This window comes from Protobothrops mucrosquamatus, unplaced genomic scaffold (assembly GCF_001527695.2).
Source record: "Protobothrops mucrosquamatus isolate PMUCROS unplaced genomic scaffold, P.Mucros_1.0 scaffold450, whole genome shotgun sequence".
NCBI classification, from domain to species: domain Eukaryota; kingdom Metazoa; phylum Chordata; class Lepidosauria; order Squamata; family Viperidae; genus Protobothrops; species Protobothrops mucrosquamatus.
This window is the reverse complement of record NW_015386773.1, coordinates 298,963-314,777: the sequence shown is the minus strand read 5'-3', so window position 1 is coordinate 314,777 and position 15,815 is coordinate 298,963. Positions and strand designations below refer to the sequence as shown.

General features: G+C 38.6%; 2 protein-coding genes across 2 annotated transcripts in view; one reads left to right on the top strand and one right to left on the bottom strand.

The window, feature by feature from the left end:
• The window catches only part of DMGDH (dimethylglycine dehydrogenase), a 36,491-nt gene extending 32,560 nt beyond the window's left edge, over positions 1 to 3,931 (bottom strand). The window contains exons 1-2 of the mRNA XM_015816433.1: positions 3,825 to 3,931; positions 659 to 830 (exon numbers count right to left, since the gene is read on the bottom strand). Coding sequence (XP_015671919.1) covers positions 659 to 830; positions 3,825 to 3,931 — 279 coding nt within the window. The remainder of the gene's footprint in view (positions 1 to 658; positions 831 to 3,824) is intronic.
• Positions 3,932 to 5,079: 1,148 nt separating this feature from the next.
• Positions 5,080 to 15,815, top strand: part of LOC107287879 (betaine--homocysteine S-methyltransferase 1) — an 11,868-nt gene continuing 1,132 nt past the window's right edge. The window contains exons 1-6 of the mRNA XM_015816434.1: positions 5,080 to 5,181; positions 7,463 to 7,595; positions 9,048 to 9,166; positions 11,937 to 12,128; positions 13,151 to 13,298; positions 13,937 to 14,119. Coding sequence (XP_015671920.1) covers positions 5,146 to 5,181; positions 7,463 to 7,595; positions 9,048 to 9,166; positions 11,937 to 12,128; positions 13,151 to 13,298; positions 13,937 to 14,119 — 811 coding nt within the window. The 5' untranslated portion in view covers positions 5,080 to 5,145. The remainder of the gene's footprint in view (positions 5,182 to 7,462; positions 7,596 to 9,047; positions 9,167 to 11,936; positions 12,129 to 13,150; positions 13,299 to 13,936; positions 14,120 to 15,815) is intronic.

Here is a 15,815-nt window from a genome sequence, read left to right as displayed (position 1 = left end):
TTGGCATAATAAAATGACACATGATCTGGTATCTAGGATTACTCTGTGACTGCAAACTACTGAAAACAACTTCTTTGTAACAAGTGATGACACATGGATGAGCCAGGAACTCTTATGTGTTCCAGAGCAAGATGTCTTTACTAACTAAAATATAAATAGATTGTTTTTCAGTGAATGCAACCTTTCTCTTCCCATTACATCAGAGTGCTTTTCTCCTTGGACTGCAATCCTGAAAGTTCACAAAATAAGATTGATGTGTCTTAATTTAAAATGCAGCAGCAGACCTTACCATTTTTACCTCTACAAGTATTTCTTTCTTATTATTGAAGCTCTGTACAAAACATAACTAATATTACAGTTATTGAACACTGTTTCTGTCTCTCTGGGTTTCTTATTACAGTGGTAATCCAGGAACATTTCCTTCAATATGAGCATACAATTGGTTGCCAAAACAGCTGCAAGTGGACAAGTGATTCTTTTATAATATTAGCATTAAGCATCAGTAATTAATGAGTTTCAGCTCGATGACATTTTACACTGCATTGCACAGTAATTTAAATGGCTCACCAAAGCCCAATCTAGTCTAAAATGAATTGTGATCTAAGCAAGGAAAATTTAGGTTTTGTTCCATGTTTAAAAAGTTAGAAATTTCACTTACTGCATGCCAAGTAGATCCAGCAGTGAGTTCAGATTTTTCCAACAAAAGTACATCCTTCATGCCAGCCTTGGCCAAATGATAGGCAAGACTGACACCCACACAACCACCTCCAATAATTACGGTTTCTGCTGCATCTTTCCACTTTGCTTCTATAGAAGATGGCTTTTGTTCCCTGGAGAAAAAAATGAACAAATATAATGATGGATACTCCTCATTTCTGCATATTTTACATACAATTACATACTGTAAAACACAATATCAACTGTTCTTTATATATTCTTTTTATCAATAATTAAGTTGTAGGACATTAATAGAATTTTGTTCTACAGATGAAAATTATGAGCACTAACTGGCAGTTTTAGATCAAACATCAGGATCAAAGAACTAAGAATGTCATGGGGAGTTATTTCTTAGTTTATTGTTGTTTACCTACAGACAGAATCTTGCCAGACTAAAGCAATTATCTGCATAACTATAGATAAACTCTGTGAGCTGCTGAAAGGGGAGGGGTTTCCATCTTTGCCCTCTTTCTGTCTACCTGACACTTTTGACAGTATCCTTTTGTGGGGGTTCCAAAATGGGTAGATAGCATCTCAGTAGTGATTCTAGACCAGTAGGGGCGAACCTATGGCATGCGTGCCAGAGGTGGCACTCAGAGCCCTTTCTGTAGGCACATGTGCTGTCACCTCAGCTCCACCTCCCCCCGTGGCCCCCTCCTCACCAGCAGCCCCCCCGGAGAGCCGCTCCTGGACGCGGCCCATACGGAGCAGCACAGCCAAGGACATGGCAGCCGGACAGCAGGGACAAGACTCTGCCCTTGCGCCCCATCACATGCAGATGATGCTGCGGGGTGCAGGCAGAGGACGTGGCTGCCATGGCACTGCAGGGCCACTTGGGTGAACTGCGGCGGGCCGTGGAGGCAGTAGGAGGCCCTGCAGGCAGGTGGGGGGTGGAGCGGGGGCGGACGGGTGGGGGGGTAGGCAGCAGAATGGGGTAGGCAGGGGCGGGGCAGTTTTGGGGCACTGGGTGTCTAAAAGGTTCGCCATCACTGTTCTAGACTATGACTCCCAATCAACTGAACATTCGTGCAACTTGAGAACTTCAACACTAATTCTTTGCATTGTTTAATTGTTTAATGACATTTGTACATCTTTTACTGTGACAACACGGTGTCTAATTATAATATGCCAAAGAAGGTTCCAAGGCATAGTGTAATAATTCTTCTTTAATGGATTTTCTGTAATAACAAAAATAGAAGAACAAGTACAAAAACATGAAAAAGTTACAAATGATGGCCTACATAATATCTCTCCTGTTTTAAAAAAATATTTATTAGGCAAATCATGCACAAGAAGCGAAACCTAATCTGGAGGCATCTCAAAGGGAGATAGGTGGATTCGAAACATAAATTATAGATGAGAACGGAAGGAGAAACATCTCATTTTCACCAACATATACAAATACAGGTAGTCCTCAATTTATAACCACAGTTGAGCCCAAAATTCCTGTTGCTAAGCAAAACAGTTAAGTGAGTTTTGCTCCATTTTACAATCTTTCTTGCCACAATTGTTAAGTGTATCACTGCAGTTGATAAGTTAGTAACCTGGTTGTTAAGTGAATCTGGTTTCCCATTGCTTTTCAGAAAGTCACAACAGGTGATCACATGACCCTGGGACACTGCAACTGTCAGAGGTATGAACCAATTGCCAAGCATCTGAATTATGAACATGTGATCACGGGGATGCTACAATAGTCTTCAATGTGAAAAAACGGTCATAACTCACTTTTTCCAGTACCGTTGTAACTTTGATCACTAAATGAACCCAACAGTCGAGGACAACCTGTAATTATTGATTTATCCAAGAAGCCAATTGCTTTATTCTAAAATGCTGCAGAGTAGTTTACAAACGGACCAATGAATTGTGTTCATTTCTTGTTAAATACACCAGAAATATAGGTTTATGAATTGAATTCCCATAACATTTAACAGTCAGTTAAAGTTTAATGCTCGCATTTGCACAATGTACTAAGCTTAATGTTTTAACTTTGCTTCTTTTTATTATTTACCCTGTTAGGCAACTTAGCTGACTGCTTGGTTAACTTATAATTTAATGTATTGTACAATCCAAGAAAATAGATTACAGTACAGTAATTCCGTAACCAAGTTAAGTTTGCTGTGCAAGCACAGGGATAAAATTCAAGGATATTTCCAGTTATATCACTTATTGTGCAATTATTTTGTCATCTAACTGAATATCTAGTTTTCATCATACTCAACTCATGATCTATATTTTCTGCTTCTCCTTTTTTTTCTACAATAACAAAAATCCACTGAAAAATAAAAGATGAAATAACTGCAGTATGTCTTTGACTGGCAGCATTAGCCATACTTTTTTTTGAAGAATCCAACCATGCATGCATTAGGAATGAAATATACACAGGCCTAAAGATTATGGGATGAGCAATCCTGTCATTAGATCAAGGACAGCTTAGTTCACCATTGTGCTTGGCCACAAAGCCAATCTTGAGTGGCTTCGATCTGTGCACTATTCTATCTCACTTTTTTGTTTTTAAAGATTAAAGAAGAATGCAGTACGGCCCTCCAAAATTTTTGGAAGAAGGGTAGAATAAAACGCAAAGAAATAAATATTGGGCTTGCCGTTATCTAGACTCTGGGCAAAAATAACACATATGCAATCCTCCTTCCTGTGTCTATCAATATTGTAACATTGAAGTTATTTTAATGTGCTGGAATATCTAGGAATGGGGGATTTAAGAGATGTATATCGCCTCACTCTATGGCAGGGGTAGGCAACCTTGGCTCTTTTATGACTCGTGGACTTCAACTCCCAGAATTCCTGAGCCAGTCATGCTGAGGGGAAAGGGAGAGGTTTTCAAGCTGAGCCATGCTGGCTCAGGAATTCTGGGAGTTGAAGGCTCAGGAATTCTGGGAGTTGAAGTCCACGAGTCATAAAAGAGCCAAGGTTGCCTACCCCTGCTCTACGGGCAGACTAGAGGAGCAGGGCGTGGTAGGTATCTGCGCAAACCACGCAGCGCACAACAGTGCCCATGCAGAAGCTATATTTGTGGACTACCCTCGCCCTTCTACTGTCTTAGACGCAAAACATACTCCGCCAACAAAGGGAGAGCTGAAGCCGGGACTCACCACCTGTCAGTGGTCGGGCTGCAAGCAAAACCTCGAGAAGATACGGGAAAGGCGGGCTGTTTAGCTCGCAGTTTTACGGACAGCAACCTCCGCGTTCCCTGCAGCATGGCTTCCCCCCTCGAAGACGCTAGTACAATAATGGATAGCAATGGGCACAAAGATCTCCCGATCTCTCTTCCAAACCAAGCAATTGAGTAAACTTCGAGTTCCCTTAGTTGGCAGCCTAAGCGGAGGGGATAGGCGGAACCACCCGTCGCAGGCGATAGGCGGAATCAGTCTCTTTGGCGACCCTCCTGGGAGGGAGGAGACCGTGCCTGAACTGTCTCGCCCCGCTGCACTCCCGGCGCTCTGTCCAAGTGGTTACAGTGGGAAATCGCGGGGAGGAGGAGGGAAGGCGAGGGGAAATAGGGCTAGACTAGACTGACCGAGGAAGGGCGGGTGGTTCGGGAAGCAGAAATGCAGGCGGGAATGTTGGGAATCGTCTGATATTTACGCTGATAACGGTACTCTACATACGCGACTGGGTTTGTCATTGGGAGCCCGATGCGTAGGTTGCTGGATTAGAAAAAAATCTTTTAACTTGGCTTTCCATGAAAGTTTAGAGAAAAAAGGTTGCAGCCAAAGAAGACTAACTAAATTTTCAGTCTTTTTTTATTAATAGGCGCACTGTTTAAAATTCCCATAATAGCACACGTGAGCTGCTTTATAGGGTACAGAGAAACGTAAGAGCGCTAGCGGTATCTGTATCTCCACCAAAAGGTACACACATGCGCGCGGGTCAGCGGTGGAAATCACAGCACATTACATCACGGTCCCTCGGTGGAAGAAATGCCTTGATACGCCTTTTCCCCATTTGGCATCATCCGAAAGTTTGGAGTATGATTCCCATGGCCCCGTACATCGTCTGGGGACGAGAGGGTGGTAGTCGCGAATGATGGGATCTGTGCTCCATACGTTCCAAAAATCTTAGATTTAGGAAAGTCTGCCCCAAAACGGCCCTTCCATTTTTGCTTATTTCTTACATACACATTCTGGGTATTCTGTGCAAATAAGCGGCTTTTATTCAGTTCTTCGAGACGGGCGCCTCGCAGTCGCGTTGTGGATAATCTTGGCGGCAGGAGATCAGAAGGAGGGTCCAGAAATGGCCGGGTCGGCAACGAACCTTCAGGCTTCTCCCAATCCACCCCCGGCTTCGAATCCGCCCACCTCAGCCTCCAGCCTATAAAATACGAGGTTTGCGGGTTGTGGTGGCCCTGCTTTGTTAGAGGAGAGTTGTGCCCTGGCGGCGGACGAGAAGTGCGGCCAGCGGGAATAGTTCGTCATGGCACCTATTGGAGGAAGCTCTAAAGCAAAGAAGGTAAACAGAACTAGTGGCCGTTCGGGACGCATTTCTCTATTCTCTCTTGCAGGAAAGCAAAAGCAAGGAAAGCGCCCCTTTTGGTTGGCGAGGTTGCCTGTTAATAAACACAAAGTACAGTATTCCTCTTCTGAGAGGCCTGTTGGGAGGCTCTTACAAATTTCTTGGAATTAGAAGAGTAGAAGAGGTGGAGAGGAATGGTTTCGGCTGGTAAGAAGAGGAAAGTACGAACCACGAGTTGAGGCGCATTAATGCCAACTATCTTTTTTCACTTGGCTCTTTTACGGTTGGATCTGTAGCGTAGAACAACCAGGGAACGTAAACCTTGCTGTGATATTCTTGTGATTATTTTTTATATTATTTATTTTGTGATGCACATAACATTTTCTTGTATATATAGAGAAATTAATCTGGGCTGATTTAATTGATGGCAGAAATAGCTGCCCAATTGTATTTCCTTCATTTGGAAAAAGATAGTTATATACACTTTCCATATTTCTAACTTCCACAGACAAATATAGACAGTAGTCCCATTCTGGGACAATCAGGATTCCGGATAAAGCTGGTTCAGTCAAGACTGACAGCTGAGTCACAATTTCCATATACTGAAATACGGATTTGTAAACGCAAAAATTGGAATTTTTGTCCTTTTAGAGAGCTTCACCAGGAGACGTTGACAGCTTTAAAATCCCACTATATATAAATAAAAACTAATATTTTTCTATGATTAATAGAACTTATAAAAAGAAAAGGTATATAAGCTATTATCAGAAATGACTCTGATAATAGGTGATTATTCTTTGTGAAGTGATAAATTTAAATGAAAATTTAAATTTAAACCTAGGATTATTTGCTATAATCAATGCAACTTTTTTAATTAATAGTACAAAAAAACAAATTTTTGTAACAGTATTTGGAATCATTAGTAAAAATTATGTAAGTTGAAAGTTAATAAAACCAGAGGGTTAACAATTAGTATTAATTAAAAGAGATTCTTCATGAGAAATCCTGTTGCTTCACAAGTTTTCCAAGTGATTCTTACTTCCTTCATCAGAATGGTTATATCATCATATATATTAAAATTATTTGGTCACTTTTTGATTAATGTATTTCAATGGTGTTAGGATGAGATCCAATTCATATTGTTTTCATTTGGGAATCAGAGTTCTATAAGTTTGATCTGATCAAGTAATCTTTCGGAGAAGAAGCTAAAAAGTGTGTGTAGGGGGGAAGAAACATTCAAGAACAATTGAGTCTGATAGCAAAAAGCAAGTTTCTGCAGCTATGAAAAGTAACAGGGCAGCTGTCATACGTTATGAATATGATATAGAGCAGGGGTCTGCAACCTGTGGGCCACGGCCCACTACCGGGCCATGGTCTGCTGGCTACAGAACAGGCTGACCAGTGTGTGCACCCCCCACTTGCGCTAGTGCTGCTCCTGCTACAAAAATGGGTGCCACACGGCAAAAACAGAAAGTGGGTGGTACAGAAAAAAATAACTTTGCCTAATAGGATTACTGGAACTCTGGTAAGTGTTAACATCTTGTATTATATTTATAATAAAGATTCTTGGAATGTTCCCAATCGGAATTTGAGGAACCATTCCAGCACAAACATACTACCCTGTTGGCAAAACAGTAATGCGAATCATTATCATTCTAAAGGGAGAAACAGTTTCTTTTATGTGCAGAAAGAGACCAGAATAGATGGCTTGTTTACAGGTTTTCTTTAACTACAGATGTAAAAAGACAGAAAAACTTATCTGAACCTACAGCAGTGGCCAAAATTGTGGAAACCTTTTGGGAAAAGTGTACAGTAGAAATGCTACCTTTGGTTAAGTTTCCACCAATTTTTCTTCTAATTTCTTTATAACTGTAGCCTTGTTTACTTAATAATACTATTTTACATCGCTTTCTGGGCAACCTGTCAACTCTTTTCACCATTACTTTAATTTGATTACATTTTACAAGCTCACTAAATGGGGGAAAAAACCCAACCAACTTAATAGCGATCACAAAACACATTGACAAATATCCTCCTCTCAGCTTCAATACATGACACCAATAACTGATTACAAAACTCAGGCTTTTTTATCCAGCATGAAGAGGAAACATTTGGGCTTTGTGGAGTAACTCAGCAAAGCAGATTCTTTCTTTCAAAGCCACTTGCTTTGAAAGGTCCGTCATAGCTTTGAATAGTTGTTAAGCTACCTGTATTTCAGTGCTATCATCAGCTTCACATTCTTTTTTAAGTTTACAGGGATGTATTGTTGTCATTTTAGGGTATTTTAGAACGGCTAGATGCTGGAGAAATTGTGATTGGTGATGGAGGATTTGTCATTGCTCTTGAAAAGAGAGGTTATGTAAAAGCTGGACCTTGGACTCCTGAAGCTACTGTAGAACACCCTGAAGCAGGTAAAGTATATTTACGTATTTATCAAATCAAATATTCTGAATTGGATTGTGACCCAGTTATAGAATAAATGTATTGCTCCAGTCCAGTTAAATTAGTTACAGGTAGTCCTCGACTTACAGCAATTCGTTTAGTGACTGTTCGAAGTTACCACAACACTGAAAAAACTGACTTATGACCATTTTTCATGACCGTTGCAGCATCTCCATGGTCACGTGATTTACATTTGGATGCTTGACAACTGACTCATAGTTATGATGGTTGCAGCGTGACCATCTTTTGCGACCTTCTGACAAGCAAAGTCAATGGGGAAGCAAGATTCCCTTAATAACCAGGTTACTAATTTAACAACTGCAGCGATTCTGACAAGAAAAGTTGTAAAATGGGACACAACTTACTTAATAAATTTCTCACTTAGCAACATAAATTCTGCTCTCAATTGTGGCCATAAATTGAGGACTACCTCTGTTACTAAGGTTTCTTATTTCATTTGCTAAAGAGTTAGCCATATCCAGCTTAACTTCTTTGAGTTATCAATCATAATTAATTAGGTAGACACTGTTGTTCTGTGTGTACTACTGAAAATAGTTCTATCAATATTTCCTGTTCTTATTTATAGCTAACTTTATGATTACGGTTAAACAAAAAAAATGGCCTGCGTAACATTCAGCCTATGAGCTTTATGAACCTACTCAACAGCCTTAGGCAGTGTGCTGGCGTTTTTAAAAAATAACCAACCCACTGTTGCCAAACATTGCTGTCACCAGGAAGGATCTGCAGTCATTGCATGGATTTTCAGTCATTTCTGCCCCAAAGATGCACTGTCTCACGGACACTGCCAGCTGCATTGCTGATGCCACCCTATTAGTCATCACACAGCTGATTGGCACACCAGCAAACTTTTGTACTCTTCAATCATTTTTAAGGTGTTAATCTGGCCCTTTCCTTCTATGAGTTAATGGAGGCTTTATGGAGGCTTTTAATTAGATATTATCTTTTAACCTTTGCATATAGAAGTTTTTCAGATTGATGTAAATCACATTACTATTTTTTTCAAGCAGGGAAAAGAAAGTTAGAAACATTGTTAGATCTGTGTTTGCCCAAATCAACATCTGTGAAGTGAGCCTAGTGTTCCTCCTAATTTAAATGTCTTGTTTATCTGTGTGGACCTACATGTGGAATAATTTAATAATAATTCATCACGTACCAATTACAATCTGTGATGTGCGGGATTTCTACGAGCTAAAGTACTGTAATAGTTTTTCTAAACAAGTCAATTATGATTTTTTAAATACAGTAACAGAATAATATTGAGTCATTAAAAACATTAAATCAAGATACTTTGGATACAAAACAGGACACAGAATCATAGAAGCAATATGTTTGTTAAAAGATGTTGGTGATACAGTGCTAACAGCATGTTTAACTCTTTACTTTGCTTAAATATTTTGTAGTTCGTCAGCTTCATCGAGAATTCCTCAGGGCTGGAGCAAATGTTTTACAAACATTCAGCTTTTATGCCAGTGATGATAAATTAGAGAACAGAGGAAATTATGCAGCTGATAAATTTTCTGTAAGTAGTTTCAATCACTTTTTATTAGTAATTTTGTCAAGTAAGCAGAGTTTAAAAATTGTGTATTTAATCTTGATACTTTTGTGTTGCTCTAGTTTAAGTAAAAGTATTCAAGTAGTCCTTGACTTAGGACCACAATTGGAACCAGAACTTTCATCTCGAAGTAATGCAGTTGTTAAATGAATCACACCCAATTTTAAAACCTTGTCATGGTCGTTCAGTGAATCACTGTGGTCATTAAGCAAACCACATAGTTATTAAATGAATCTGGCTTCCTCCATTGACTTTGCTTGCTTGTTGGAAGCCCCCTTTTGAAGGCAACAAATGGCAATCAAATGACCACAAAACACTGCAAGTGCTCATAAATGCATGCCAGTTGCCAAGCACCCAAATTTTGATCACATCACCATGGGGTTTTAAGTGCAGAGTGCAAAAATCAGCCATCAGAAACCTTTTTTAGCACTTAACTTTGCTTGTTAAACAAATGGTCATAAGTCGAGGACTACTTGTAGCTTTATTGTTAAATTAATATTTAACAACACTAACACTTAAACAATACTTAATAGCCTAGATTTTTTTTTTACATTTTCCCAGTTTCAGGACAAATGGTTGGTACAACACTTTCTTTATAATGAGATGAGTCTAGATAAAGTGCTTAATTCTTCTCACTTGTTTTTTAGGGTATAACTGTACCAAACATGTAAGACCTTCAAACGTACTTGCCTCAAAATCATTTAGATACCATATTATAAATGTATATATATCTGGTATGAGTTTTTTGACATGTACTTATTGTTTATCCACTTATTTTTATTTATATGGCCACCTATATCAAACAAATGATTCTGTGTAGCTAACAATAATTAAAAAGCAAAAACCCCAAAATAAATATTTGTTCGGCTGCTGAGACAAAAAATAATAGCTATCAAAACAGCTAACACTTCAAACCCCATGGATGGAACATTTCCACAACTTCCAGCCCTATAAAGTCTTTTTGCCTCACCATTAGTTGATGTGTCCTCTCCACAGAACTTCCATGGTTATTCCACTCTGAATGCCAGAAAGGATAGACACCTCTTGCAGAGCTTGTCTTTCTCTTCTTTGGAATAGCGGTACTCTGGACAATATCATTCTTGTGGAAAACCAAAACCATATCTTCTGTGAGGTTGCTATTCCAGTTGGTAACTGTTGTGCAGCCTGTAGCTGCTTTCCATCTTACTAATCTCAGGAGTAATACAGCCCACCACATAGGGGTCTCAACCTCCCTTGCTTTTCTTACCTCATTGAAAATTTCAAAATAGAGTAGCTGGATTGCTCACTGAGATTTGACGATGCAAACATTCTCCTGCCAATTTCTTTGCCATCTCCACTAGTTGCTGACCTCTTTCTGGATCTAATTCAGAGTAGTGTTTTTGACCTTTAATGCCTCAAAGAGCTTAAGGACAGGTTACCTGAAATAATTCCCTTCTCCTTTATATATTTACCTAGTTTTTAAAAATTGAATAAGCTCCTCCAGGTGCCCTCACCAAAAGAGGGTAAGTTGGGTCTCTTACAAGGGCTTTTTTGTGGTGACACTCCACTTATGGAACTCCCTCCCCAGAGAGGCTTGACTGGCAGCCACACTAACATTGTCCTGGCACCTTTCTGTTTTCCAAAGATTCTGAATTGACTGTTAATTATATTTGCATTCATATTGTTAAAGATTTTGATTGAGTGCCTTAAAAAACATAAAATTAAAATGGCCCAAAATTCTTAAGATCTCAAGAAGAAATATGGCTTTTCAGCCATGTTCTTTATTTTGTTTTTTAAAATACTGTCTCCCATCAAGCAGAGGTTTATTGATCGCTGGCATAGGAGAAACTGATGAAAGGAACGTTCATGGAAATTAGGATATATAATGAGATCCATGTATGTCTGAATCAGGGGAAGGGACCAAATGAGGAACTGGAACTGTTATGAAGGACTGCCATTGCCACCCCCTTGCTTCCCCTCATTACCGGCACAGACTGGACAGGGAGAGGCAAAGGGCCAAATGTGGCCTGCAGTCCATAAAATGCCCAGGTGTAGTCTAAACTCATGTCTGAACTCATGCTGATCTGCCACCCTGGGCTCAAACTCCTTACCCCAAAATGGGATATTACTAGTTACATTAAATTGGTCAGTCATCTTCTCTCTTAATAAGGCTTACACAATTTCTGTATCCTTTTGATCAGTTTCTTTTGATTAGGTGTAATTAATCAAATCGGGCAAAGGTGAAGTTTAAAGAGTAAGCTGTATTTTTCCAATACTGTATATACTGTATTTCTCTAGGCTACTGAAAATGGAAATGATCAAAATGTTGCTCCATTCTCATGGATAAATCAAAAGTTTGCCAGTTAATACTCGACAACCATTGTTTGCTTTGTGGAATTGCTGACTGATAAAATGCACAATACCTTAACTGTATAATTATGTGACTTTTATTTTTTTCTTACAATATTATGTACCGTATATTATTTAATAGCCTGTTTTGAAGAGATCTGAAGACTTAGCTCTTTACCCAGGCCTTTGATAAGGATAATTGAAGCCTTCTTTTAATCTAGGTTGTTTGTTTGTTTCCACGAGGTTTGTAATTCTGCCTTCTGCTCTTTTTTTATTTCTTGTTTTTAATGCCTTGTTTCCATGTTTTCAATCACTCATAAACCACTAACAAGTCACTGGAAATTGGGCAGCATGCACATTTAAATAATGATAATAAAAAATTAACACTTCAATCTTTTCATACCATTAGGGCCAGAGAATAAATGAAGCTGCTTGTGACATTGCAAAAGAAGTTGCTCAAGAAGGTGATGCTTTGGTGGCTGGAGGTGTTAGTCAAACACCTTCATACTTAAGCAGCAAAAGTGAAGCTGAAGTGAAAGCAATCTTTCGAAAACAGTTGCAAGTTTTTATCAAAAAAGAAGTGGATTTCTTGATTGCAGAGGTAAATGAATTCACGGACAAATAATAAATATTGTTTATCTAGGGACAAAGTGTTGCTTTATAATGGAAATATCAATGCTTTGGAGCATCAGAATCTATTATTATCTTTACTTTATTTTTACTCTTAATGACATAAGGACAGAAGAGGCAAATGGGATTGCAGTGAGGAAGAGACTTGGCAAAGCTCTATTGCACAAGAAAGCTTTAATTTGTGCAAAGTCTGTGTACGTTTCCTAGTTAAATTGTATTCTACCTCAATTGTACTTCAAATTCTACCATAAGACCTTTCTCCATAATATGACACATACATAGACAAATGAACCCACATATTTATATGGATATATTTATATTTATATCCTTCCTTTGGCATTATAACACAGGCCTCAAACTAAAGCATTGAGTCCAAGTGGTTAGAAAGCTCTCACATTGAATTAAAAATAATTACTGTGACTAATTCTAAGACTTAAAGTAAGTTACTATATGGTTAAAGATGCCTTTGGTAGTACAGGTAGCCCTTGACTTACAACCATTCATTAGGTGACCCTTTGAAATTACAACGGTACTGAAAAAAGTGACATGACCTTTTTTACTCTTAAACAACCATTGAAGCAATCTCCATGGTCACATGATCAAAATTTGGACATTTGGCAACTGGCTCATATTTATAACCCAGTTGCAGTGTCCTAGCATCCTGTGATCATCTTTTGCGCCTTTCTGACAAGGAAAGTCAATGGGGAAGCCATATTCACTTTACAACCATGTTACTAATGTTAACAGCTGCAGTAATTCATTTAAAACCTGTGGCAAGAAATATAAAATGGGACAAAACCTAACTATCTCGCTTAGTAATGGAAATGTTGGGCTCAATTATGATCGTAAGTCAAGGATTATTTGTAAGTAATTGGAGCTATTGTTTAGAAACAGCCTGGCTTATTTTTATTTTGACATATTGCATTTTTTCAATAAAAGCAAACGAATGTTCCTCAACTTGTTTTGTAAATTCTTTTTGTAAATTGTTGACAGTATTTTGAACATGTTGAAGAAGCCATATGGGCAGTTGAAACTTTAAAAGAATCTGGGTTGCCAGTTGCAGTTACTCTGTGCATTGGCCCAGAAGGAGACATGAATGGTATACCACCAGGAGAATGTGCTGTTCGACTAGTTAATGCTGGTAATATGTTATTTTCATTATTAATTTTAATTCAAGCTTCATTCCTGGCAATTTCATGGATGTGTCCATACAATTTTATTGGCAATAATATAGAAGCGATTTGCTGTTGCCTTCTGAGATACTTTTTCCACTTTTCAGGATAGCCTAGAGTTCTGATATTCCTATCCAAGATTTAATAAGAGTTAAAGAAAGATATTATGCTTCTATTCCTCATGTTTTGGTTTTTTTAGTGATTAAAAATTTCCTGCATCTCTTCAGCCTGAGAAGAAATCATTGTTCAGCTTAATATTGTGTTGAAATAATACTTCATGGATACTCACACATGATATCTCTAAAATTTATTTTGACCATTATTTCTTTTTCCTTGTATGTTAACATTTGATAAAGAAGTTATCCAGAAATAATTCATAGTAGTAATGTCAAAGTAATTTATTTACTTTGAAGCTCAAAATTGCTGAGTTCTACCATTTTCATCAAGACAAAAATATAACTTCTCATCATTTTTAAGGTGATTCGATTCATGCATCTTTAAAATGCAGTTAGTTTACAAAATATTAAAAGAAGTGAATGCTGGGCATTATGTTTTAAAATATTGACCTTGAAAAGTATTACAGAAAATGTTGTTTCTTGTTTCTTAGGGGCTTCTATTGTTGGAGTAAATTGCCATTTTGATCCAGCTACTTGTCTAAGAACTATAAAACTCATGAAGGAAGGTTTGGCAGCTGCTAAACTAAAAGCACATCTGATGTCACAGCCACTTGCTTTTCATACCCCTGATTGTGGGAAGCAAGGTTTCATTGATCTACCAGAGTTTCCTTTTGGTAAGATTTCACTGCTGTTTGTTTTCCTGAATCTCATATTTAAATATTTGATCAAAAAGATACCCACCCACCCCAAAAAAAAATCCAAAGAAGGAAACTAGGTAGATGAAGGAAGCAAATCTAGGAAGCAAAAATTACAGTTTGTCATATTTTTTTGAAAGATTTTGACTGTGAAGATTTATTCCTGTGATAGAGACCGATCCAGGCTAGTTCTGCTTGACAGTATTGGCACTATCAAGCAATTTCTGGTATAGTGCTTTAATTTTCAAGACCTTTGTCTATTCCAACAGACATAAGCAAGATGGTAGTCTACTGAAGGAGTACGGTTCAGTTTAAATCATTTTTTATCTTTGGATTTCTCATACTAATCCATAAAAATAGAGCAACAGCTATTTCTTGTGAATGCTCTCAAAAAGTTTACCAAATACATGATATATCTGTTTTTGGTCTTCCAACCCTTCCGTGATTCACCTTCCTGAAATATGTTTTTCTTTTAAAATAAAATTTCAAGTGCCATAATTTAAGTGATACTGAGGCTGAGCTCTTTGAAATTTCTCCAGATACCTTGTTGTTGTTAGTTGTGAAGTCGTGTCTGACCCATCGCGACCCCATGGACAACATTCCTCCAGGCCTTCCTGTCCTCTACCATCTTCTGGAGTCCATTTAAGCTCACACCTACTGCTTCAGTGACTCCATCCAGCCACCTCATTCTCTGTCGTCCCCTTCTTCTATCAATCTTTCCCAGCATTAGGCTCTTCTCCAGTGAGTCCTTCCTTCTCATTAGATGGCCAAAGTACTTGAGTTTCAACTTCAGGATCTGGCCTTCTAAAGAGCAGTCAGGGTTGATCTCCTCTAGGACTGACCGGTTTGATTGCCATGCAGTCTAGGGGACTCGCAGGAGTCTTCTCCAGCACCATAGTTCAAAGGCCTCAATTCTTTTGCACTCAGCCTTTCTTATGGTCCAACTTTCACAGCCATACATTGCAACTGGGAAAACCATGGCCTTGACTATATGTACTTTTGTTGGCAGGGTGATGTCTCTGCTTTTTAGTATGCTGTCTAAATTTGCCATAGCTTTCCTCCCCAGGAGCAAGTGTCTTTTAATTTCTTGGCTGCAGATCCCATCTGTGGTGATCTTGGAGCCCAGGAAGATAAAATCTGTCCCTACCTGCATTTTCCCCCCCCCATCTTTTTGCCAGGAATTGAGAGGGCCAGATGCCATGATCTTGGTTTTCTTAATGTTGAGTTTCAAGCCAACTTTTGCAGTCTTCAGATACCTGTTCTGCATTAAAATTGCAAAACTTTTTTCACAGCATGTTGTTATTTTGTTAAAAGATCCTGAGAACAAATTACACTGGAGTGGCATGTAATTGAAACCTGAGAGCCAATATGTCAAAATGAATGGAATTGAATCTATCAATTGGAAGCAGAGTTTGGAAAGGTTTACATTTGGTCCTATACTTCTGCTTGCTCAGGATGGTAGTAGGGGAAAATGAGGGACTTTACATTGTTCAAATTTGCCCAAGGACAGAAAGCAGTTGAATTAGCAATTAGCACAACTCTTCCAGTTACAGTATATTTTGCATATTTTCTTGGGGATGTTGGAACTGTATTTAATAATTATAGGGATCGATGAAAAGAGTAAAAAAATGCTGTTAAATGGGGGGGGGGGGGGAGCCTGCAGCATCAAACAGAG